General features: G+C 43.9%; 1 protein-coding gene across 1 annotated transcript in view; it reads right to left on the bottom strand.

Moving 5' to 3' along the window:
- Nucleotides 1-27,585, bottom strand: part of LOC117360313 — a 298,566-nt gene that overhangs the window by 165,089 nt on the left and 105,892 nt on the right. The window contains exons 7-8 of the mRNA XM_033944008.1: nt 23,266-23,379; nt 13,259-13,372 (exon numbers count right to left, since the gene is read on the bottom strand). Of these exons, the coding sequence (XP_033799899.1) occupies nt 13,259-13,372; nt 23,266-23,379 (228 nt within the window). The remainder of the gene's footprint in view (nt 1-13,258; nt 13,373-23,265; nt 23,380-27,585) is intronic.

Genomic DNA, 27,585 nt, shown 5'->3' with positions numbered 1-27,585 from the left:
GTAGAAGGGAAAGAGATCCAGCTACTTTCAATCCCCACTACCTTAGCACCCAGGTCACATGCCATAACCCTGCCCTGGTGACACTCCTCCAAGGGACTGTTCCCACCTAAGCACTAAGGGCCAGCAGTGCAAGCTCAGGACCAAGCCCACAGACCACTACCTATGTGCTTATTCCTTAAGGAGTGCCCACTCTTAAGCCCTTTAAAATTAAAAAAATAAATCAGAGGGGAAGGAAATAGACTCCCAAATCCTAATCCTTTTACTTTGAGTATTGCTGATAATTAAATACACTTGGTATAGAGCCCTCAAAATACCATTTAAATGTTGACAAACAATCTTGTTGAATTTTGATTTTTTTTGTGCAGAATTCCACTAGGGTAAATACCCTTCCTCCAGCCCTGGATACCCAGCAAGCCTATAAACACACTCAAAAATAGAGCAGAAGTTGAAACTACAGACAAAGTAAAACTGATCAGGATCCTGTGCAGTGGTTATTATATGGGAACAATCCAAACTTTTTTCCATTCTAACACCCTACTCTTCTCAAAAACAAAAATCAGTGTTTACAAAACAGGTAAAAAAATAATGCAACCAAAACATATAAAGGGCAATTCTATAAGGCATCTGCTTATCCTTTTATCCTATGCACCTATTTCAGGCCTATTTTATAAAGATATGTCTAGTTTTCTTTATAGAATACTAGCAAAGTGGCAGCAAAAGCACTTACACTAGCCCTATAGCTGATAAGTGTCCAAGCAAGATGTTAGCCAGAATGTGCTTAAATTATAGCATTTTACAAGTATTATTTACACACCTATTGCGCTTTCTGCCCATGCAGTACCCAAGCTCATGTATATGCACCATCAAAACATATCATGCACTTTTCAGCTAGTTGATGTTTTATAAGTTGTCATTTACATGCATAAGAAGCCATTTGTGTGACCTCCTGCCTCCTAAAACTAGGTGGCTCCTTATAGAATTATCCCATAAAGCTCTGTAAAGAATTATAAGGCGGCTCTAGAAAGCTCTATCAGAAGATACAGTCCTGGGCTCCATCATGGAGGGCTAAATATCCTGCTTGTCCTTGGAGATATTTTTGGCTCTGGACAATGGAAGAATGATTAACTTTATGGAATTTGGTGATACAGGACCGTTGGCAACATGGATTCACTTGAGGTAGGTCTTGTCAGACAAATCTGATCAATTTCTTCGACTGGGTGACCAGAGAATTAGATAGAGGAACTGTGCTAAATGTGGTGTATTTAGATTTTAGCAAAGCTCTTTGACAGTGATCCACACAGGTGTCAACTAGCCTGAGTGCCCTTGGGATGGGCCCCAATGTGACTGGCTGGGTCAGAAACTGGTTGAGTGGAAGGCAACAGAGGGTAGTGGTCAATGGAGATCACTTTGAGGAAAGGATGCTACCTGTGGTGTGCTTCGAGGTTCTGTTCTTGGGCCTGTTCTTTTTAACATTTTTATAAACGATATTGCTGAAGGGCTTTCGGGTAACATTTGCTTCTTTGCGGATGATACCAAAACCTGCAATAGAGTAGACACCTTGGATGGTGTGAACAATATGAAGAAAGACCTAGCAAAGCTTGAAGAATTATCTGAAATTTGGCAGCTAAAATTGAATGCTAAGAAATGCAAGGTCATGTATTTGGGCTGCAAATACCTGAGGGAACAGTGCAGTTTAGGGGGTGAAGAACTCATGTGCACGACAGAAGAGCGGGACTTGTATGTGATTTTTTATTTATTTATTTTAAAACACTTATCCCGCATATCCAAACAATCTATGCAGGTTACAACATACATACATACATAAATTAACAAACATAAAAGCAACATAGTTTTCTTCAAAGGAAAGGAAAAACCCCCAAAAATAAAATAAACCTAAAATCATTTCATAAAGTAAGACAGAGTTAAAACTAATAACTTAACAAACTCAACTAAACAGACCACCATTTCCAAAAGCTTCCTGAAAAAAGTAGGCCTTCAACGACTTGTGAACATAATATTCGCCAGATCTCAGTGTTTTTATTAGGTAGAGTGTTCCACATTCGTGGTCCTATTACACTAAAAACTCTTCAACTTATTATAATTTTAGTAACAGTCCTCAATGAGGTAACGCCCAACAAAATGTTGTGACTCAGACCGAAGAGTTCCAGAAGGTGTATATGATGCTTTTGCCATTGGCAACACATTTTGAATGGCTTTAAACACTAGCACCAGAATCTTGAAATGAAGTCTCCAAGATACTGGAAGCCAGTCAGTGTAACTTGGCCAGTAATGGGGTTACGTGGTCCTGATAAGAAATACCCCAAATTACTCTCACTGCCACATTCTACGCAACTTGCAATGCCCTTCAAGCTTTTGGGGATATTTTAAGGTGGCCAAATAGGTTGAAAAGGTGATGGCAAAAGCTAGAAGGATGCTAGGGTGCATAGGGAAAGGTATGGCCAGTAGGAAAAAAGGATGTATTGATGCCCCTGTATAAGACTGGTGGTGTGCAATTCTAGAGACTGCACATTCAAAAAAATATAAAAAGGATGGAGTCGGTCCAAAGGAAGACTACTAAAATGGTGCGTGGTCTTCGTCATAAGGCATAAGGCGACAGACTTAAAGATCTCAATATGTATACTTTGGAGGAAAGACGGATGAGGGGAAATATGATAGAGACGTTTAAATACCTAAGTGATGTAAATGAGTATGAGTCAAGTCTCTTTAATTTGAAAGCTTTGAAATGAGAAAGTACAGGATGAAGGTAAGAGATGATAGGCTCAGAAGTAATCTAAGGAAATACAGTAAAACCTTGGATTGCAAGTAACTTGGTATGCAAGTGTTTTGCAAGACAAGCAAAACATTTTACTCAATTTTAACTTGATATATAAGCAACGTCTTGCAATACAAGTACATACAGTATACACACATCACATCATCACAACTGAGCTGATGGTTCTTCTGTCTGATACTGCAAAAATGTAGTGTCTGTTCTAAACAAGCAAAGTCTTGCAAAATGAGTATACAATATACATGTGTCACAATCACAACTGAGTTGATGGATCTTCTCTCTTTGACGCTGTGGGAGTGTAGTGACTGTTCTAAATGAGCGAGGTCTTGCAATACAAGTATGTACAGTATTTTGTATTAAAGTTTTTGTGTTGTGGAATGAATCGTCTGAGTTTCCATTATTTCTTATGATGAAATTTGCTTTGATATATGAGTGTTTTGGATTACAAGCATGTTTTCAGAACGAATTATGCTCGTAAACCAAGGTTTTACTGTACTTTATTATAGAAAGGGTGGTAGATGCATGGAACAGTCTCCCAGAAGAGGTGGTGGAGACAAAGACACTGTCTGAATTCAAGAAAGCGTGAGATAGGCACATGGGATCTCTTAAGAAAGAAGACATAATGTTTACTGCAGATGGGCAGACTGGATAAGCCATTTGGCCTTTATCTGCCATCATGTTTCTATTTTCTGACATTGCTTCACAGCTTCTATTTCTAAGATATGTCATTCTTTTCTGCTTTTATTCTGTAAGGTAGAATATTAGAAGCTGAACTAGTTGGAAGTCTACAAACTGCTGGAGTAGAACAGGTACAAGTGGATCGATTTTTCACTCAGTCAAAAATTACAAATACTAGGGGACACTCAATGAAGTTACAGGGAAATACTTTTAAAACAAATAGGAGGAAATATTTTTTCATTTAGAGAATAGTTAAGCTCTGGAACGCATTGCCAGAGGTAGTGTTAAGAGCGGATAGTGTATCTGGTTTTAAGAAAGGTTTGGACAATTTCCTGGAGGAAAAATCCATAGTCTGTTATTGAGAAAGACAAGGGGGAAGCCACTGCTTGCCCTGATAGGTAACATGGAATGTTGCTACTCTTTGGGTTTTTGCCAGGTACTAGTGACCTGGATTGGCCACCATGAGAATGGGCTACTGGGCTTGATGGACCATTGGCCTATCCCAGTAAGGCTATTCTTATTTCTTATGGAAGAAAATCAAATTCTTGGTACATTTTGAAACCTCATATTGGACCAAATTATCTTTTAAGCAAAGATGATGATGCACATGAGCTTCCAAACTATTTGTGTCCCTTTTTCAAAAACAGAACAAAACCCCAATTCTTTGCAGGCTGTAATGCACAGCTGATAAAAAGGGCCCTGTATCATCTCAGATGTTCCGATATTACATCATTGGAACATTATCCTAATTCTGGTCTGTTATCTTCTGGTACCAAATTTTTGTTCGCTGGAAAGGATATGTCCCACATAAGCACACCTTCTTTGTCCTATGAAATACTAATCAGGTAATCCCACTAGTTTTCTAGTGAAAGAATATAAAAGTTTTCCTAATTTTTCACATGTGCACTACAGTAATACATTATAGTAAGCTGTGTCCTTCTGGCATAAACATAATACATGCAATCAAAGTAAGAACCCATTGCTAGCTCAATACTAAAGAATTGCACTTGAGTGTTTTTCTCACAGTTAGTGTCTCCAAGTGGATTTGGTTAGCAAATATTATGACATGAATAAAAATCATTTTAAGCCAAAGCTTATTAAATGTGATATTAATCTGTTTCATATTTACTGCTAGAGCTATTTTCAATATTTGCACTGTGTCAGAGATAGCTTCCTATTGTAGTCATTATCACAATTATGGGTAGTATGTCAGAATGGGCTTGGAAATGATTCTTGATCAGCCCAATGACATTCCTAAGAAAACTGGAACCATTTCTGTGATCGTCCATTGTGACATCTGAGATGTCTCCTAAGACTGTCATTCCGACTGAAGTTTCTTTCACATTCAATACATTGATAAGGTTTTTCACCTGTGTGAGTTCTAAAATGTCTCTGGAGAGCAGAGGCCTGGCTGAAGCTTTTCTCACAAACAATACAAATATACGGTTTTTCCCCTGTATGAGTTCTCATATGGCTCTGTAGACCTGAGTTCCGACTAAATGCTCTCTCACATTCAGGACATTTATATGGTTTATCTGCTCTGTGAGATGCCAGATGATAAATTAGAGCGGACTTCTCCATGAAGCTTTTCTCACAATCAGAGCATTTATATGGCCTGTCTCTGTTACAAGACTTTAGATGTCCTCGAATACTTGAAGTCTTACTAAAGTTTTGCTCATATTCAGAATATTCATATGGTCTCCTCTTTGTACTTCTTCGATCCTTTAAGAATCCAGTACACCTGTCCACTTCTCCTTCACCAACTCTCTGCTGAGCAATGAAATTTGATAGTTTACTTATCTTGGTTACAAATTCTGTGGTTTCCAGTGTCTCTGGCCTGAAACTCAGAGGGTCTCTATAATTCCAGTTTGGTTTTTGCTGTCTCACAATGGAGATTCCTTTGGAAAAACACTTTTGAATGTTATCTTCAGCTTTCCCTGATATTTTTTCAAAGAGTTTTATTGTTTCAGTGCAACCCTTTTGGCTTTTCTCCAGCATGGTCATAGATCCACTTTCTGGTGAAATAAAATGAAAATCTAGTCATTATTTAGTTAATTCCTGGGCTTAAAATAGTATTTAAACAAAATTCACAGTGAAATCTTAGAGCTATTATTTTTACAGAAGGGCAACCAACTTATTGTAACAAATCCATAAGCATTTGTATTCTCTCTGGAAAATTTAAGATGATATACAGGCAAATAAGTAGCATATTATAAATGACAATAGAAAAGAACACCTGATTGTAACTGGCTTTCAAAAAGTATGAACTAAATCCAAATAAATATCAGCATCATAATATCTAAAAAAATAAATTCTCGCTGATAGAAAAGGAAGATAACCATGCAAATCAACATTCAAATTGCACCACCTCACAATGGCTCAAGGTGACACTTTATATGAATTTGGTGGGGGATATGACAGATATAGTCAAATCTCTCATGAGTATAAATTCAATCTACAGTAAATACACCAAAATGTCTTGAAAAATCAGTTCTAGTAGTCTTAGTAAGAAGCTGAATAGGCTAGACTCAGGAGTAGCATCAGGAAATATTGTTTCAAAGAGTATGTCAGACACTGTCTGGCTGCAACCCCTAAAGGTTCATGTACCAGGATACTACTTGATGTTACATATTTTAAGCAAATCAGATTGGAGATGTAAATCTTTATGATGGTGAGACCTCATTTATGGAATTCCCTTCTACAGGAATTAAGAAAGATTGAGTCATTGAGTCCTTGAGTTCATTTAGAAAACTTAAAAGCACATCTGTTTTCTCAGGCATTTTTATGAATTAAAAGGAGAAATTAGGTTCTTACCTGCTAATTTTCTCTCTTTTAATCCCTCCAGACTGGCAAAGAAACTGATGGGTTAACAGCTCACCACGACCAGCAGGTGGAGACTGAGAGACAAACTTTTGGCTGAAGTATAAGTGGGCTGTGCAGTCCCAAGTACAGTCAATCTGACAAACAGCCAAGCAGAACTAAGAAATTAAAAACAGTGAACTACAACAGCAACAACATTCCCAGGAGAATAGTAACTAACATAGAGAAATACGGTTAGATACTGAATAGAATAAGAACCTTCAAAAACATCCCCACATTTCACCAGCTACGCCAGACGAACCAAAATGCTGCTGTTCTTTTAATCTCCCCTAACACACCAAAACAAAAAGACAGCACAGGAAAAAAATGTACTCTTCGTGCAAAACTCTGAATAAAAAAACGACAGGGTGGGGTCTGTGCTAGTCTGGAGCGACTAAAAGAAAGAAAATTAGAGGGTAAGATCCTAATTTCTCCTTCTTTCTCCTCCCTCCAGACCGGCACAGAAACTGATGGGATGTACCAAAACAGTATCCATCATGGGTGGGGCCCCTGAAGGGCTGCCACAAGAACACGCTCACCGAACACCGCGTCATGACGCGCCTAAACGTCCACACGGTAGTGTTGCACAAAGGAATGGAGAGAAGATCAAACCACAGCTTTACAGGTATCCACCGGAGGCACAAGAGAAGACTCAGCCTAAGAAGCTGCCTGACCCCAAGTGGAATGAGCTTTGAGAAATTCTGGAACAGGCTTCTTCTGAAGAAAGTACACAGAAGCAACAGCCTCCTTGATCCAGTGCAGTAGCCTTAGAAGCACCATCCTCCCTTTGAGGAAAATAAGGAACCAGTCGTAGCACGACCTGCTCCCTAGAGAATTCCAGGAAGGGAGGCCAACAAGAAAAAAGCCTGCAGCTCGAAAATGCGTTTCGCAGAAATAATGGCTACCAGGAAGACCGCCTTAAGAGTAAGGTCCTTCAATGTGCAGGAGCCCAGAGGCTCAAAAGGAGGAAGCAGTAGCACGGAAAGTACCAGATTGAAATCCCAGGCTGGAACCGAAGGCACCGGAGGATGGAGCAATTTAGTCAGCCTCAAAAAACGAATCACATCCGAAGAAGAGGCCAAAAGTCGGCCATACAACAATCACAAAACGCAGACAAAGCCACAAGCTGAACCCGGAGGACCAGGCAAGACCCGTGTCCAGGCCATCCTGCACAAACTCCAAGATGTGAGGCAAAGAACCGCAAAGGGGAATCATGCCACGCACTCCTTAAAGAGATGCCAAACTCGCACATAAGGCTGAAAGGTGGAAAGTCTCCAGGAACCCAAGAGGGTGGAGATCACCTTTTCTGAATAACCTCTCTTACTTAGACATTCCCTTTCAAGAGCCAAGCCATAAGACAAAAGGGACCCGGATCGAACATTGGAATGTGACCCTGCGTCAGAAGGTCAGGTGAGAGGAGCAGTGGAAGAGGATCTGCCTCAAGAAAATGAACCAGTTCTGCATACCATGAGTGCCTGGGCCAGTCCGGAGCCACCAGGATCACGCAGCCAATGAGCAACGCGAAGGACTCTGTCCACCATCGGCCATGGGGGAAAAACATACAGGATGCCATCCGTCGGCCAAGGCTGTACCAGAGCACCAGACCCTCAACTTGAAAATCCCTGCTCCGACTGAAGAACCCTGGTGTTTTGGCATCGCCACTCATGGCCATTAGGTCCATGACCAGTTGGCCCTAAGCCTGCACAATCAAGAAGAAAGACTGCGGGACCGAGACACTACTCGCCAGGATCCAGCAAGTGATGACTGAGGAAGTCCACCTGGACATTCTCCACTTCCACGATGTGGGAAGCCGAGAGGTCCAGAAGATGAGCCTCTGCTGAAGCCATGAGCAGAGATGCCTCCTGCACCACCAGACAATTCTTGGTTCTCTCCTGACAACTGACGTAAGACACCACCCGTGGCATTGTTTAAGAGAACCCAAACTGGCCTGCCTGTCAGCAATGTCTGGAATGCTAGTAACGCTAACCAGATGGCTCTCCGGAGACCAGCTGCCCTGAGCCAAGTGACCGAGACACTGAGCTCCCCAACCGAGGAGACTGGCATCCGTGAGAAGCACTGTCCACTGAGGCTGATCCAGACTCACTCTCTGCACCAGATTGGAAGCCTGTAGCCACCAGCGGAGGCTGCGATGAACTAACCCCCAAAGAGGAACGGGAGAGTCCAGATCATGCATCTGAGGCAACCTTCGTCAAAGAAGAACATACTGAAGTAGGTGCATGTGAGCCCGATCCCACCTGACCAGGGAGGCCACCATCGACCCCAAGAAAATCCTGTGCCCATGGACATTGACAATCCTTATATGGATTTTTAAACTTTTCTTGGTCCATTTCTTTAGGACTTACATGTTATTATCCTTACCTCTGTTTTTCTCCCAGTATCTTCTCTTTCCTTAAAATTACATTGTAGTTCTCCTTTTCCCTTTCGTACCTGTTTGTTCAGTCATTTTTTTTTTAATTTTTATTTGCATTTCAAAATAAATTTAAGGGGAGCAGTTACCGGACTGGAGGAGAGCTGTGGGTGATCTGTTTGCTGGTCCCGGATTCCGGCAGCGGCGGCTTCCCTTCCCGACTGGCGGCGCAGTCAGGCATCTACAGGGACGGACCCCTGACGTCACTGGGTCCGTCTCCAACATCTTAAAAGGCAGCCGCTGTTGCGGTTGCGGCCGCAGGGCGTGGCCGAAGGGGCGTGCCCTAAGGGACACGCAAGGCCCCTTGGGAGCCCCTTAGGAGCCACGTGGAGTCCGGGAGCCGGTAGTGGGCAACTTTTATTAGGGGTACATAGACCCGGTGCGGATTCTGCTCCCTATTATTGGATCTAAGATGTTCATTCCATGTCTGCTGTAGTGAGGACGCCGCTAAAGTTTTTCTTTTTTTTAAAATGCCGAAAAGACGAGGAAGGAACACCGGAGGAGCCTCCCGGCGACCCTTAACTCCAGTGGTTACTATTGATGACTTTCTCCGACGCCTACAACGGGAACAAGAAGGGTCGGGGGCTAGCTCATTGGGGACACCGCCGGAGAGTAGTGCGGTGGGTTCCCCTGAGCATGATATCACTCTTAGCCCCCACGTTAGGACGCCACCCCTTCAACCGACGCCGCAAGCTGCCAGCTCCCCACGGGACAAGAATCCACCTGAGGAGGTGGTTTTTTCATTGTCCACAAAGGCTAGTATGGAGGGCTCGCCGAATATGACAACGCAGAGTGGAAGGATCTCTCTGCAAGGACTTGCGACCGGGTCAACAGAGGTTGGAGGAATACAAGACGGCACTGAAGTAAAGCTAATTTCAGAACATTTAGATACTACACCATTACAACTTTTTTCACCTACAAAACCTCCTACAGTCACACTTGAAGCATTATGGGACTTGGTAGTGAATTTGGGGAATTCCTTAAATCCTCAAATAAAAAGTTTGGATAAAGAATTAAAAGAACAAAAGGAAGAAATAAAAGTTTTAAAGCAGGATATGTCGCAATTTAAAACAGACACACAAAATACAAATAAGGAGTTAATGCTATTGAAACAAAATCAAGATATACTGGTTAAAGATAATATATTACTCAGGAAGAAGTTAGAAGTGCAGGAGAATAATGGTCGAATAAATAATTTGAGATTTATAAATTTTCCAAAGATCCTGTCAACTTCTCCTAGAGAAATGGTGAAAAGATATTTTATGGAAATTTTGGAAATTCCTGAAAATTCCTTACCTCCTCTTACAAGAGTGTATTATTTACCTGCTAAGCCCCAATTTAAAGAAGAAGGAAAAAAAATTGAGGAACCCCGGGAGAGGTCATTGGACATTTCGGCAATACTGGAACAATCAGATAGAGAAATGGTTGTTCCAGCTACTCTCTTGTTGTCTGTTGCTTTGGCTCCAGACAAGGATTGGATATTAAAACTTTTCTTTAAAAATAGATCCAAAGACTTCCTGGGGCAGTATATTCAGATTTTCCCTGATGTCTCTAGAGAGACTCAAAAAAGAAGGAAAGAATTTTTAATTCTAAAACCTGGAGTGACTCAAATAGGGGGTATTTTCTTTTCTTTTTGAGATATCCATGTAAATGTGTAGTTAGATACTTATCATTGAAGTATATATTTACAGAGCCAACTCAACTGATTAGTTTTCTCTCAATGAAACGTCTTGAAAAAGGAATAACAACGTCCATGGAAAGTTAGCTCCCTGCACTTTAGTCAGATAAGGATTTTTTCTTATTTAATTAATTTGAATTATATATGTTCTACTCTTAAACGTGGATCCAATAATATTGAGGACTAGTGAGAGATCAGCTAGATTAGTATATCTTTGTAGTAAATATTAATTTTGGAAATTTTTGTTTAATATGTTGTTTGATCTCACTTTACTGTACAAGATGTATATGCTTGGAAATATTGTAAAATTCTATAAATAAATAAAAAATAAAAATAAATAAATAAATAAATTTACAAGAATCCACTTGTTAAAGATTAATAATACAGAGCATAAACATTAAAAAAAAATTTTTGAGTTAAGCAATACAAGAAAACATCAATAGGAAGCAATAAATAAAAAGGGAAATTTTGTTAAAGCTTAAATCAAACAAAGGAAAATTGTTCAGTTATTTTATAATTTGTCTAGGTGTTCTGTTTGTAGTACTCTTATGTTAATTGTTTTAATATACTATCTGTATTACCCTAATTTTAATTGTCCAACCACCTTGAAATATATGATAAGGTGGTATATCAAATTTTTAATAAATTTGAAACTTGAGAAATCAAATCTGCAATGTCAACTTGCACACTGGGCCTCTGGGAGGAATACTCTCCCCAGGCTGGTGTCGAAGAGAACCACAAGGTACTCCAGGCACTGAAACTGAGTCAACCAGCTTTTGGACAAGTTGACCACCCATTCCAGCGACTGCAGGAACTCCACAACCCGAGCCATAACCAGGGAGCTCTCCTGACAGGAATCAACCAGTCATCCAGATAGGGATGAACCAGAATGCTCTCCTTGTGTAAGGTCGCCACCACCACCACCACCACCACCACCATCATAATCTTGGTGAAAGTCTGAGGAGCCATGGCCAGACCAAAAGGAAGTGCACAAAACTGATAGTGCTTTCCCAAAATCACAAAGCGAAGTAAACACCGATGAGAGGCCAGAATTGGAATATATAGGTAGGACTCTGTCAGATTGACAGAAGTGAAGAATTCCTCAGGCTGGACTGCCAGAATGACCGATCTCAGGGCCTCCATATGAAAAGACGGAACCTGGAGTGCCCTGTTGACACCCTTTAGATCCAAAAGGGCCAAAAGGACCCCCTCTTTCCTGGGCACCACGAAGTAAATGGAATACCTGCTAGTGTGAAACTCCCAAAGAGGCACTGGGACCACCGCTTTGAGGTCGAGCAACCTTTGCAGCGTCTGCCGAAAAGCCCGCTGTTTCCAAGCTACCTGGCAAGGAGAAAACGATCTGGCAAGGGCCGGGCAAATTCCAGAGCATATCCATTTAGAATCAGCTCCCACTGATTTATCATGATCTGGTAAAATTCATCCACTGGCACAAGGGGAAGGGCCCACAAGGAGTCATTGGGCCGGGTGGCGAAGGGGCCTCTGGAGGAGTCATGACCCCCTTGATGGGTAACCCGAAAGGCCTGCATGCACTGAAAGAAATGGTCCCTGAAAGAAAAAGAAGCCGCCCCCCGACCAGGGCGGTATTGACAAAAATCATGCAAACGCCCCGCACAACACCACCCTGCACAGATGTGAACAGTCCTCAGGAAGACGGGGCACCTTAGAGTCAGTCACGGCCTGAACCAACTTATAAAAATCCTTGCCAAACAAAGAATCCCGAAAGGGAAATTTAGTAAGCTTAGCCTTAGATGCCGTATCCGCTGACCAACCCCAGAGCCACAGAGTACGACGAGCTGCCACACCGAAGCTAGCAAGAATTCCACTTCACAAAGGCCAGTGCACTTTGTGCACACGCCGGTCACATCAACCACGTACCGGGAACACAATGAGCACTTTTTCCGTTTTAAAAGTGCTCATTGAAAAAACCGCAATGGAGGAGTGTCAGGTGCAGTGGCAGATACCACCTTTGTATTTCTTTGTCTATCTACAATTGTGCCATTATTTACAATCCTTAAATACACAAGTAATTGGAAACCTCACCTTTACTGAGCTGGATATTATCTTCACGCAAACACCTGATAGTTCTAACAAATTAGCAATGTGGTAAAGACTCAGCAGTAAGAAATGCCCATCTCACTTTTTCACATACTTGGTTGATTCTTGGAAGGATTCATTGGGAGAAGATTTTTCTTTAAAGAAATCGCCATTTCACCATTACATTTTGAGTCATTCCCATGTGAGGATGCATGAACTTCAGTTCAAACTTCTGTACAATGCCTATGTTATGCAGTGCAAGGGGAAAGCCATGAGCATATGGGAGGATGATACATCTATAAAATGTAAATCAGGCAGAGGATCTCTAATCCATCAATTTTTACAATGCCCAAAACTACAGTTATTTTGGACTGTTTATGCATTACTGAAACCTGATTGCATGACCTGGTAGATATGGTACTGTCCCCACCTGATTAAAAACTCCACCAGTCAACTTGGGAAAACAGGATGGGAAGTGATTTACTGTCAGTATTTGATACACGAGACAGGAATAGGATAGCGTCCATGCTAAAAAAAACAGGTGCAAGGTGCAGTTGATCCGAGACTTTTGTTAATTTATAATGTGCCTGATAATTATGAAGATGCCCTACTTGATACTTCCAAAAAGGGAAATACCTTGTACCAGTTCAATAGACAATTTAAATCAGAAGGACAGATCAGATTACAGAAGAGTATAACAGAACTTTCACAGTTCTGAAGAGGCCACTTAGATGTGTCATTCTTCTTAATAGTCACTCATATTTCTTACCTGTGCAACTACTATTTGTATATCCTTTTTCCATGGAGTCGTGATGGTTCCTAATATGTGAATCTTCTTCTACTTTAACTTCTAATATACTATCAGTGGTGATAACGGGATCAACTAAGAAGAAAGAAATAATATATTATAAAAATAATTTCATTATCCTATAAGAGCCAGAGTGTAAATCAGAGATATTCACTAATTTTTGTTGAGGCCACTTTGAATTCAAAAGAGCTGAAGGAGAGCATCCATTGAAAGTACACTTATTCATAGGGGGAAGGGTATAAAGTTATATTAAGATTCGATCAATTGATAATATTTAAATGATATTTTTGATAAAAATATTTGTGGGAAGGGTGGGAGGGGAGGGTATAAATGTATGTTTTTAAGATGATGTTAAAAGAAATACAAGTGATGTTTAAATGATGTAATATTGTGTTCTTGATGTAAGATGAAAAAATGAATAAAGAATTTTGAAAAAAAAAAGAAATTGAGCATTTTCAAATGCAATCTTTTTGTTTACTGAGAAAGATCTTGTTCAAGCATGTGGCTCTTCCCCCATCCACTTCCCCCTTTCAGTCATAAACTTGGTTAGAGAGGCAAATAGTATAATCTAATATTTATGAGTTGCTCTATGCCTAACTAGTTTCAAGGCGACGTACAAATCAATAAGAATACATCATGTATAGACAAGCCCGAAGATTAAGTGGATAATAATTAAGAGGGAGAGAAATAGAATGAAGAGAGGATGTAGAGAGAGATTTGGGGTGACACTAGAAGTACAGATAACATTGAGTGGACATTCATTGATGATACTGAGCGTTCTGTCAATTGTCAATGGAATATATTGTCCTAAAGAGGAGAATTTTTATTTTCTTCTGCTTTGATAGCTGCTGGGAGGCTGTTCCATTTCTTTGTGCCAATGAAGGTGATGAGTGTGTTAAATATGCACTTGTATTTAATTCCTTTTGGTGATAGAAGGATCAGAAGGAGTTTCTTGATGTTTCTGACTGAAACAGACCAGGAATTCATGAAAAGGTTTATAAGAGTCTCTGCAGAGCTTGCATATAAGATGTGGTACATTATGCATGATATTTTGAAGTTTATTTGTGCAGGGATAGGCAACCAGTGAAGGCTTTTCTAATAAGGCGATATGGAGTAATTTTCTTAGTTTGATGATATGCCGTATTGCGGTGTTTTGAATTTGTTGTAGTTTGTGGATGAGAAAGGAATTTATACCTGTAAAGAGTGAGTTGCAGTAGTCTAATTGAGACTGTAAGGAAGTAAGCATATTATCATATTTTTTTGCTCCATAAGACCCACCTGACCATAAAATGCACCCTAGATTTAGAGGAAAAAACAAGAAATAAATTCTGAACCAAATTGGTACTAATATATACCAGGCTCTGCACCCAGCCTCCCTCACTCCCTGCCAGGCTCTGCACCCTGTCCCCCCCATACCTTTTCAAATCCCCTCCATCGTACTTTTTTAAATCCTCCTTATAGCCTGGTGGTCCAGCATGAATTGGCACAGGCAGAAGCGAGCTTTCCGTGCTCCTGCCTGGGTCCACGCCGCTTCCTGAATGACTGCCGTTAGTTTTCACAAGTCCTGCGAGAACTGATGGCAGCCATTCATGAAGCGGCGCAACTATAAGTGGGATTTAAAAAGGTACGATAGGGGAGTGGTTTAAAAAGTACGACAGGGCAGGGGTGTTTTTAAAACGTAGAGGGGGGTTTTTAAAAAAGGTACAACGGGCGGGGGGATTTTAAAAGGTACAATGGGGCAGGGGTGTTTTAAAAAGGTACGGGGGAGGTAAAAATTTGTATCCTCGCTGCATAAAATGCACCGACATTTTCACCCACTTTTGGATGGGGAAAAAAGTACGTCTTATGGGGCGAAAAATATGGTGTTTTATTAATATGAATGGGGATAGCAGGATGACAGATTTAGTGAAACAGTTACTGACTTGAAATGGAAGATAGAAGGATATTTTTTTCCTCTCTCTGAAATTGCTGATGTGCCTGATTTCATACTTAAGTTTTCAGATCAGCAGAAGGCTTTTGCTGGGCTGACTGGTAAACTGGCAGTACCATGAGTTGGACCCCAGATGCAGAATATCCAGAGGGCTGAAGAAAAACAGGATTGTCAGTGACATGTCCTACCCCAGATGTTGGGGCAAGATGACCTGGAACGGAAGGAGTTTTAAGGACAAAGGAATTGACTTGATCACATATGTACCAATCCTGAGCTAAGGTGTAGGGATGTAAAACAAGCTGATGAGTGAAGATTGGCTGGTATTGTGTATTCTGTCCCCTTAGAGAAGTTGTGCAAAGAAGACATGTGCCTTGAAGCCATGTATGCATGAATTTTAGGGCCTTTCCATCTCATCACAGGGTCTAAAATTTATAGATAAGACTATTCAGAGAGGAGGCTGCTCAAAAGGGCCTGTTCCAGTTTTTGTCCCCTTCCTCCACAAAGACCATGAGCTTTTTCAGAGAGAGAATCAAGAATTGGGTAAAGTGTAGTTTCCTTTGATATAATTTAGAGATTCTAGTTGTTATAGAGAAACTAGTTTAGTTGTAGATTAGATATACACAGAATAAGAGGTAGTTATCTTAGAGTTTCACTGTAATTACAAACAAGCTGTAACATTTATGAAACCTTCAGCTGTACATTAACTCACTAAATTAATTCAATTTTGTTTTGTAACTATCAAATTAATTTCCTCAATAAACCAAGTTGATTATTTAAGTTCACTTCTGGTTTCCACTGTCATGTTTGGGTTTTAGCTTCCCGACATTAGCTTTACAATAAACTTGACCTCTTGTGTAAAACATAGCAAAAAAGGTAAATATCACATACATTGGGGTAAAATTACAAGAATAGCAGTGATTTTATCTTAACAAGACACTATCAGCATTTGTGTTAGATTTGCGAAATGCTTGTGAAAGAAAGGTCTGTTCAGTCTAAGATTTTTCATACGGAAAAATTAGGTTCTTACCTGCAAATTTTCTTTCTATTAGCCTGTAGACCGGTATAGTCCTTATGAATGGGTTACATACATACCTTACTGCTACCAGCAGGTGGAGACTGAAAACAAACTTATATATAGACTCCCCCCCATAGCAATCCAGTCTGCCAAATAGCCAAGCAGAACCTAGGAAAGACTACAATTGAAAACAGTAAAACATACTCCGAACAGGAGTGTAAAAAAACAACAAACGCTAGTAAACAACTGTTGGACATTTGTAGAACTAAACCCTGGCAGAGAAAATATCCCCACAGCTCATCAGTTAAGCCAGCTGAGCCATAGTCGCTGTTCTTAATTCTCCCTGGCCCTAGAAAAATACTAGAACCCACAGAAAAACAAAATCGGCATGCGAGCAAAACAAAAACCCGCAATCGCCGCACAAGGACAGATAGGGTGGGGGACTATACTGGTCTACAGGCTAACAGAAAGAAAATTAGCAGGTAAGAACCTAATTTCTCCTTCTGTAGCGCCTGGTAGACTGGTATAGTCCTTACGAATGGGACGTACTAAGGCAGTACCCATCAAGGGTGAAACCCCCGAAGGGCCAACACCAGAACACGCTCACCGAATACTGCATCCTGACGCGCCTGAACATCCACACAATAATGTCTGACACCAAACTGCAGCCTTGTAAATATCCACTGGAGGCACTAGAGAAGACTCAGCCCAAGAAGCTGCCTAACCCCGAGTGGAATGAGCCTAGAGAAATTCCGGAACAGGCTTTTTCTTCAGAAGAAAAGCGGAAGCAATAGTCTCCTTGATCCAGTGCACAATACTAACCTTAGAAGCGCCATCCACCTTACGAGGACCCACTAGAAGGACAAAGAAACAATCTGTCTTACTGATCTCCTGATCTGCACATAAGAGCGAAGGACCAGACTGACATCCAACTTGCGCAACTGTCATTGCTCGGACACTGCTTCTGGCTACCCAACACAGGGAGAACCACTGCCCGATTGACATGAAAAGGAGAAACTACCTTTGGCAAAAAAGAAGGAGCGGGCCGCAAGACAACCCACTCTCTAGAAAACTCCAAGAAGGGAGCCCTACAAGAGAAATCCTGCAGCTCAGAAACACGTCTAGCAGAAGAAATGGCCACCAAGAAGACCACTTTAAGAGTAAGGTCCTTCAAAGAGCAGTCACCCAACGGTTCAAAAGGTGAGCGCACCAGAACGGACAAAACCAGATTCAGATCCCAAGATGGAACAGAGAGTCGCACAGGAGACTTGAGCAATTTGGCCACCCACAAGAAGCGAATCACATCAGGAATGGCAGTCAAACGCTGGCCTTTCAACAACCCATGAAAGGCTGATAAGGCCGCAAGCTGAACCTGGAGAGAAGACCAAGCCAGTCCCCTGTCCAGGCTATCCTGCAAGAACTCTAAGATAGTAGGCAGAGAAGCGCAAAAAGAGACCACTCCACACGCAGCACACCACTCCTCAAATATACGCCAAACCCTCACATAAGCCCAAGAGGTAGAAAGCCTCCGGGACCACAAGAGATCACTTTACCTAGGTGATCCCTTTCAAGTGCCAAGACGTAAGACAGAAGGGACCCGGATCGAACACTGGAAGGGGACCATGAGTCAGAAGGTCGGCTGAGAGAGGCAGAGGAAGGGGATCCGCCACCAGATACCTCACCAGATCCGCATACCAATCCGGAGCCACCAGAACCACAAGGCCTGGATGTCAAACTATGTGGAGAAGAACTCTGCCCACTAATGGCCACGGAAAGAACACATACAACAGCCCTTCCAATGGCCATGGTTGAACCAGAGCATCCACGCCCTCAGCCTGACCGGCTCTGTGATGACTGAAGAAGCGGGGTGTTTTGGCGTTGACACTTGTGGCCATCAGGTCCATGAGGGGCTGACCCCAAGAATGCACTATCAACTGAAAAGCCACAGACACCACTATCCGGGATCTAGCACGTGAAGACTGAGGAAGTCCACTTGAACATTCTCCACTCCGGCTATGTGGGAGGCCGAGATGTCCTGAAGATGAGACTCTTCCCAGAGCATGAGCAGAGCTGTCTCCTGTGCCACCAAAGTGCTCCTGGTGCCCCCTGATGACTGACATAGGCCACCGCCGTGGCATTGTCCGATAGAACACTGACTGACTTGTCCAACAGAAAGGACTGGAAGGCTAACAATGCCAGATGGATGGCTCTGGTCTCTAAGACATTTATCGACCAGGAAGCCTCCTCCATGGACCAGGTGCCCTGAGCTGAGTTTCCTCCCCAAACGAGAAGACTGGTCCAGACACACCCCTTGTATAAGATGGGAAGTCTGGAGCCACCAACGAAGACTGCAATGAGCCAAGCCCCGAAGTGGAAAAGGATGATCCAGAATGTGCCTCTGAGGCAACCACCTCCAAAGAAGAGCATAATAAAGAGGACGCATGTGGGCTCGAGCCCACCACACTATGTCGAGGGAAGCCACCATAGACCCCAAGACTTGGAGGAAATCCTGCGCCCGAGGACACTGGGTCGCCATAAGCAGGCTAATCTAAGATTGTAATTTGCTTATCCAGGCCTCCGGAAGGAAGATATTCCCCAAGGAGGTGTCAAACAGAACTCCTAACTACTCCAGGCGCTGAGATGGAGACAACCGGCTCTTGGAAAGGCTGACGACCCATCCCAGTGACTGCAGAAACTCCACCACCCGAGCCATGACCCGGGTGCTCTCCTGGAATGACTTCGCTCAAATCAACCAATCGTCTAAATAGGGATGAACCAGGATGCCCTCTATTCGCAACAACCACCATTACTTTGGTGAGCGTTTGTGGAGCTGTGGCCAGACCAAAGGGAAGCGCACAGAACTGATAGTGTTGCCCCAAGATCGCAAGGCGCAGGACGCAATGATGGGAGGCCCGAATAGGAATGTGCAATTAGGCCTCCATCAGATCTAGAGAGGTCAGAAACTCCCCCGGCTGCACCGCCAGAATCACAGACCACAGAATTTCCATGCGGAAGGATGGCACGTGAAGAGCCCTGTTGACCCCCTTCAAATCTAGGATGGGCCGAAAGGTCCCTTCTTTCTTTGGCACCACAAAGGAAATCAAGTACTAACCTGTGCCTCATTCCTGAGGGGGAACCGGAACCACTGCGTGGAAATCCAACTATCTTTGAAGGGTCTGGCGAAAGGCCTGCTCCTTCCACGCCACCTGCGAGGGAGAAGCGAGAAAATGATCTGGCAAGGAACAGGCGAACTCCAGAACATAGCCGTCCCAAATCACCTCCAGAACCCATTGATCTGACATGATCTCTGCCCACTTTGGGGAAATAAAATCTCACAGCCGGACGCCCACCGGAACCAAGACAGGCGCCAGCAAGGAGTCATTGGGCAGGACAGACGGCAGGGGACCCAGCGGAGGCACTACCCGCACCCCGGCTTGCCCCACAAAAGGACTGTATGCGCCTAGAAGACTGAAAAGCCTAGAAGACTGAAAAGAGGCGGCCCCTCGACCAGGGCGGAAGCAGCAGAAATTATGCCCACGAGCAGCACCACCCCGAGCCATTGGCCTAGGCCTATGCTCAGGCAAACAAAGCACTTTAGAATAAGATAAAGTTTGAACCAACTTGTCCAAGTCTAGAGAATGAAACGGTGACAAAATTCATCACCGTTCCCATCCCCGCGGATAACCACGGGAAATAATCCCATGTCATTTTCTAGTGTTTATTTCAACCTCAGTCCTTCTATACCAGCATTCTTCAAAGCAAAGCTTGAGGGTCAGTGGTTGTGGCCATTCGTACTCTGATTCTTCCCTCTCTCCTTAAAGAATGACGTGAAGATGGTTTACTGCGGTTATCCGCGGGGACGGGAACGGTGATGAATTTTGTCACCGTGTCATTCTCTATCCAAGTCCTCACCAAACAAGAAAGACCCCTTAAAGGGAAACTTTGTCAGCTTAGCTTTGGACGCCTTAACCACCAACCAAGGCACAAAGCCATAAGGTACAGTGTGCTGCCACTCCAAAAGCCAACGACTTGGCAGACACTCGCAGGAGTCATATATGGCATCTGAGAGATAAGAAGCACCCAAGTCAATTTTGGTGACTTCGTACTTCACCAATCCCACACCCGAGCCACCAGCCCGCCACACATCGCCGCCTGGACCGCTAGACTGTTACAGCAAAACTGTTCAAGGAGGGACTCCAACTTACGCTCCTCAGAGTCCTTCAAGGCTTCACCGCCCTCAACAGGCACAGTAAGCCACTTAGAGATGGCCGAGACCACAGTGTCCAACACCAGCGACTTCAGAGTGTCCCTATCCCCTTCAGGAATGGTGTACAGGCGAGCCATGAATCACGAAAAATGAAATGGGCGCTTCCAGCCACTACCGAGCATAAAATCCCAAATATCCTGATGCATAGGAAAAAAGCAGGAAGCAGAGCGAATCCCCTTAAACAAGGGGTCCACCGTACATGGGGGTTCTAACACGGTGTCCTCAAAGTTTAAAACAGAGGAGACTGTAAGAATTAGCTCATGAAGGTCATCCCCCTGAAAAATGCGCACTATGGGCGCATCTTCGCCAGCAGGTGGGCACTCGAACCCACCACTGGTGGAAGCCGAACCCCCCAAGAGGATCCTGGAAATCTCCCCAAAGGTCCAGGTCCTCATAAAGCAAATCTGACTCCTCTGGACAAAAAACCTTGACCCAAGAGACCCTCGGCAGCTTGGAGGAGAAAGGAGGAGAGGTGGGTGAAAACCAGTGCTATCTGGGGCTGAACTGGAACAGACGTCGAGAGCACAACTCCCTCCTCCCCCACCCCCACCCCCGAGACCCCTGGATTGGAAACGGGACCTCCAGCCACCAGTACACAAGCCTTGCCAAGTGCTAAAATAAAATCAGGGGGGAAAAAAAATCCTGGTGGCCCCAAGGGACTCCCTGCCACAGAAGGGGACCCAGCACAAACCTGATCCTGCTTCTCAAATACAGGGGCAAGGTCACCTGAGGACATGGAAAATATGGAGGTGTTTCCCACCGAAAAACTGGCCAGAAACCACCAAAACAAAGCTCGAGGCCTATATCGCCTGAAAAGCCTGGGCATTTCCTGCCACCAAGGCCAACGAGCTCTCCATCGCAGGAAGGAAATCCCCAGCCACTCCGGCCGGCTTACTCCAAAATCGTGGCCAACTCGCAAAGCACTGGCTCCCGAAGTCGACAAGGATCCCCCACCGCTTTGGCCTGTGCAGCACTTGCACTGGCCAGCCGCGAGTGCCTCACAGCTGGAGCACAATGAGCATTTTTTCCCCTGCCGAGTGCTCATTGTGCTGCAAAACCATCCTAACAGGAAAAAGTGCCGGTTAGATGAGAAACAACACCAAATGAAAGAGAAAAGAACCCTTTCTTACCAGCACAGCCTCAGGATTTTAATGCAGGGCAATTTTAGTTAATCAGAACAGACTGCACAGCTCTCAAAGCTGGAAGCCTGACCAACCATGAAAGCCAGGCTGCCGGCTGAGGCACCTCTACAAAAATTTGGGGAGGTGGGGGCAGGGACCCAGCACGAGATCCGCTGGGTTTAAAACCCCCGAGGTTGGATGGATCCCCAAGCATTACCCATCCAAGCTCTGTCCGGCACAAAAGGGGAACCCAGGAGTCCAAAACAAATTCCAACAGTACTAAGAGGGGAGCCAAATTAGTCTTACCACCTGCTGCTGAAAACTAAGATAGACTGGATTGCTAGGGGAGAGGAGTCTATCCTAATATACAAGTTTGTTCTCAGTCTCCACCTTCTGGTAGCAGTAAGGTATATGACCCATTCGTAAGGACTATACCAGTCTACCAGGCGCTATAGAATGTAGGTTTTTTTTTATAAGTTGGAGATTTGAGATTCATAGAAAAAGGTAGAGTCCAATGTGACTCAAAGGATTTGGGAAGTTTTGTAAATGCCTAGTTTGGTTCCTGAGGGCTTTGTGACGGCTTTAGGGGCTGTTTGCAGAGGGCTGTGAAACCACAGTACTTTGGTCTTTGTTGTGTTTAGCTTGAGTTTATTAAGTGTAGCCCATGCATGTATCTTCTCTATGCTGTTGGCTATTTTCAGGAGGATGTCACTGGAGTTACTTTCGATAGAGATGAGACATAGAATGTCATCAATATATGATAGTAGGCACTCATCGTTGATAAAGGAGATGTTGCCTAGGGAAATCATGAATAGGTTGTAGAGTAATGGGGATAGAGGAGATCCTTGGGGAATGCTGCAGAAAGTTTGGCAGTTTCTTGAGAATACCTCATCTTTCCGGACTAGGTAGGTTCCGTTTTGTAAGAAGTCTTTGAACCAATTAAATGCTGTGCCTGCAATGCCGATGTCATTGAGTTTTGTTAGGAGCAGGTGGTGATTGACAGTCAAACGCAGCAGAGATCTCAAATTGGAGTATTAGCAGGAACCTCCCCCCCCCTTAAAGATGATGTGGGCTGCCCCAGAGGTCTCCAGGGACCATCACTGGATCCAAGGCTTTGCACTGAAGAACACTAGTTTAAATATTTAAAATATAGTGCAAACCTTAGGAGTCGGATGCACATCTTTCCACCCAAATACAGCTAAGAACTTTATTAGAATTTTGAAACCTCAAAAGTGCAGGTCAAATCCAGCAAGTTCCCAGGTGTATTCTGAAGGAGACGGGAGGCAATTTTTAATTGCCAAACATTTTCCCACCCTTGTTTATCGGTATTGGAACACAAGGAAGCTTCAAATAGAAGCAGAAAGAAAAAACATGTAACAAACATTAATTCATCAGAATGATAAATAATATTGTCAATCCATACACTGGAACCATTAAAACTTTCTGCTCATAGTTCTGATGAGGTGTTATTTTACTATCCTGGTTATAATATTTCTAACACCTCTAATAAGTAAATTTCTACTGACTAATGTCAACTCAGTCACTTGATGCCTCTTGGCAGTGCGCACACGCAAAAAAACAAAACAAAACCCAAATACACAGAGAAAAAACAAGACCCTGTTCAATAGTTCTTACCTGTGTTGGGACTCTTTGAATGTTCTATTCCATCAAAATCCTCATGATCCCTAAAAAATAGCTCCTCTCCTACTGTAAGTTCTAATATACTGTCAGGACTGGCAACTGAATCCCCTGTGATCAAAGAGAGGCATTAAGAACATAATTTGACATTCAATCAAGTATCTGTTCTTACTCATTTGAAAAAGGATTCTTAATTAGATGTCTGGTAAATGTGTTACTTCTCTTGGTTAACTTCTGAGACATTCCAGGTCTCACTATGAATTTTCTGCAAACTTTTCTGCAACTCAAGGCATTTCTGAGAAACACGTGTCACAAGACCAGCATTTTATACATTTTTTAGCTCCAGCACACCAAACAGATCAAATGTTTTTCACGGCACATTATAATTGAAATTACCGTATTTTCTCGCATATAACGCGTTATACGTGGTTTTTACGTACCGCGCATACCCTTGCGCGTTATACGCGTGAGCGCGTTGTACAAAAATTTTTTTACATAGTTTCCCCCCCCCCCCCCCCGACTCATCATCCGGAAGGAGCGCTCGCACTCCCACCCCGAAGGACCGCTCGCACCCCCACAGCCTCCCCCCTCCCCCATGGAAAAGCTGTCTACCTTGTTTCCAGATGCCAGCCCAGCTGCTTCCTCTGCCGGCGGTCCTGCCCCTTCTCAGAGCCCTGTGCTGCGCTGCTTCCTCTTCAGGCGGTCCCACCCTTTCTCTGACATCAGAGAAAGGGCGGGACCGCCGGATGAGGAAGCAGCGCAGCAGGGCTCAGAGAAGGGGCGGGACCGCCAGCAGAGAAAACAGCTGGGCTCACTGGCATCTGGAATCAAGGTAGACAGCTTCTCCATGGGGGAGGGGGGGGAGACTGTGGGGGTGCGAGCGGTCCTTCGGGTGGGGGTGCGAGCGGTCCTTCGGGTGGGAGTGCGAGCGCTCCTTCCGGGTGATGAATCGGGCATCGGGGGGGGGCATCAGGCTTTCAGGATGGGGACAGGACTTCAAGGGGGGACAGGACTTCAAGGGGGACAGGCAGACCTTCAAGGGGGGACAGGACTTCAAGGGGGACAGGCAGACCTTCAAGGGGGGACAGGACTTCAAGGGGGACAGGCAGACCTTCAAGGGGGGACAGGACTTAAAGGGGACAGGCAGACCTTCAAGGGGGGACAGGACTTCAAGGGGGACAGGCAGACCTTCAAGGGGGGACAGGACTTCAAGGGGGACAGGCAGACCTTCAAGGGGGGACAGGACTTCAAGGGGGACAGGCAGACCTTCAAGGGGGGACAGGACTTCAAGGGGGACAGGCAGACCTTCAAGGGGGGACAGGACTTCAAGGGGGACAGGCAGACCTTCAAGGGGGGACAGGACTTAAAGGGGACAGGCAGACCTTCAAGGGGGGACAGGACTTCAAGGGGGGACAGGCAGACCTTCAAGGGGGGACAGGACTTCAAGGGGGACAGGCAGACCTTCAAGGGGGGACAGGACTTCAAGGGGGGACAGGACTTCAAGGGGGACAGGCAGACCTTCAAGGGGGGACAGGACTTCAAGGGGGACAGGCAGACCTTCAAGGGGGGACAGGACTTCAAGGGGGACAGGCAGACCTTCAAGGGGGGACAGGCAGACCTTCAAGGGGGACAGGCAGACCTTCAAGGGGGGACAGGCAGACCTTCAAGGGGGGACAGGCAGACCTTCAAGGGGGGACAGGACTTCAAGGGGGGACAGGCAGACCGAAGGGGGTGAAAAAGCTATAAAATAAACCCACTAGCGTGTCAATGTGTTGAGAGGAAGAGGTGGTCTGGGAAATTCTCCTGAGCAAACTCCGGGTCCATTTCCACCCCCCAGTTACCCTAGTCCACTCCACTCAACTGGTTCACACACTGAGTGGGTCTTTGGGTGTTGTTCCTGGGATCTCTTTCAGTGGTTTGTCAGTATCTCCTTGTGGTCCAAGGAAGGAAACTTTGTTAACCTTAGCATTGACCTTCAGAATATATTTGTAACAGCGCTGCTTGTGTGGCATTACCGTAGACTATGTAGTGATGGAAAGAAAAAAACAGACCTTTGCACATTTTTGCACTAGGTATATGGTATAGGTATTCCTGCACAGCTAAGTCCTTGTGAAGTTACGGTACCTTGTTCTTTCTGTATTTGACATCTAGCAAGGTCTCTGTTTGGAAGGAATAATTTAAGTTATGATAAAAGCAGATAGCGTTGCTGGTTTTAAAAAGGTTTGGACAAATTCCTGGAGGAAAAGTCCATAGTCTGTTATTAAGACATGGATCGGTAGCATGGAATGTTGTTATTCTTTGGGTTTTGACCAGGTATTTAGTGACCTGGATTGGCTACCATGAGAATGGGCTACAGGGCATGATGGACCATTGGACTGACCCAGTTAGGCTATTCTTATGTTCTCATCTGTAGGGGCCTTTGTTTTCACTTCTTATTTTAATGTATCTTTTTCTGGGAACTTATCAGTGTTTTTTATAATGGGAACAAAAATGGACATAGGAGAACTCACGCATCATTCACACACCCTCCACCCAAAAACGTCAAAAGAAAAAAACTGTTCATTCTTATAAACAACCGTATAACTTTTAATCTAGAGTTAGTGAGTATGAATTCAGCAATAAGAACAGAAATCACATGTTCATTCTTATAAACTATAACATTAACCGGTAGATCAAATGAAGTATCGAGGACAAAATAATCTAAATACAGTTACCATAGTTACGGTAAAGTTGTACGGTAAATAAACAAAGTTTACAGGTTTATTCAGTCATCATCACAGTCATCTGAATCCTTGAATCCATCAAAATCTGAATTGTCATCATCATCATTAAATAAAGTGAGCACGGCCTGCAGACGATCCTCGTTTATTTCTGAAGTGATATCATCATCGTCGTCGTCATCATCGCTGATATCCGTGTTGTTGCCTCCTTCTGCTGCACTGGTAGTAGCCGTAGTGTCATTGGTTTTATAAACAATGCCCGCTTTTTTAAATCCGTTTACAATAGTATTTGGGGTTATTTTGTCCCATGCTGAAGCCACCCACTTGCAGACTTCTGTGAAAGTTGCCCGCTTCAGCCGCCCCGCGGGTGTGTACTCGTGCGTGCCGCTCTGCATCCACTGCTCCCACTCCTTTCTAACAAAAGTCTTGAATGAATGATTCACTGCGATGTCAAGTGGCTGCAGCTTACATGTCAGGCCTCCAGGTATCACAGCGATGTGGGCACGAGTAGAATTAATGTAGGCCTGAACATTTTTTTCTTTGTGGGCAGCCATGGCATAAAAAATTAACAAGGATTTTTTTGCAAAGAATCCACCCTGTCTTGCCCTAAAGCATTTATCTATCCACAATCTCATTACGTCGCAGTCCATCCATCCCTTCTTGTTGCAGTGCACAACCACACTGGTGGGCAGCTTTTCACGGGGCATAGTGACCCTTTTGAAAATGAGCATGGGCTTTAACTTAACCCCGCTAGCTGAGCAACCAAGAACTACTGTAAAACACGTTCTTTCATGCCCAGTTGTGGTGATGGCAACAGATTTAGTACCTGTGGGGGCTACGGTTCTTGTCGGTGGAATGTCGAATGCCATTGGAATTTCATCCATGTTGATGACGTCCTTTGCAGTGATGCCAAGTTCAGATATTTCTTTGGCGACAAAATCACGGAAATCAATCAATTTTTGCTGCCAGTCATCCGGAAGTCGCTGGCCAACAGTTGTTCTCATTCTAACTGATAGTCCGTTCCTTTTCATAAATTTTGAGATCCATGTGAAGCCAGCTTTGAAGTCGGGTATTCCTCTTCCATTGGCAAATAGTTTTGCCTTCATCTGAATCGCAACAGTAGAGACTGATTCATTTTGCTCCCTTCTCTCCAGAATCCACTGCTTCAAGTCATCCTCCAGCTGAGGCCATTTTGGTTTGGCCCCACGACGTGCCCGTTTGTGCGGATTGCATTTCTCCAGTTCCTTCTTATCTTTTCTCCATTCACGCACCGATGTTTCTCCAACATCGAACTCTCTCGCTGCGGCCCGGTTGCCTATTTCCTCAGCTTTCACAACTACTTTAAGCTTAAAGTCCGCTGTATATGACTTTCGTCTCATTCCTTCCATTATGGCGGTAAATTTAAATTTAATTGATAAACTCTACTACCGGGTAGATAAATGCAGAATACCAATCTGAAGAGATCAAATTACCGAAATGCGGGCTCTACATGAAGCATTAATCTTTTATAGGCTTACCCAAAGGCTGAGATGCTGTTGTAAAGGCAAAATGGTATTTACTGGGCAAATTACAAGGCCAGATAGAGGGGGGACAAAGC

The sequence above is a fragment of the Geotrypetes seraphini genome, chromosome 5 (assembly GCF_902459505.1).
Source record: "Geotrypetes seraphini chromosome 5, aGeoSer1.1, whole genome shotgun sequence".
In the NCBI taxonomy this organism is placed as follows: domain Eukaryota; kingdom Metazoa; phylum Chordata; class Amphibia; order Gymnophiona; family Dermophiidae; genus Geotrypetes; species Geotrypetes seraphini.
This window is presented reverse-complemented; position numbering and strand designations above follow the sequence as displayed.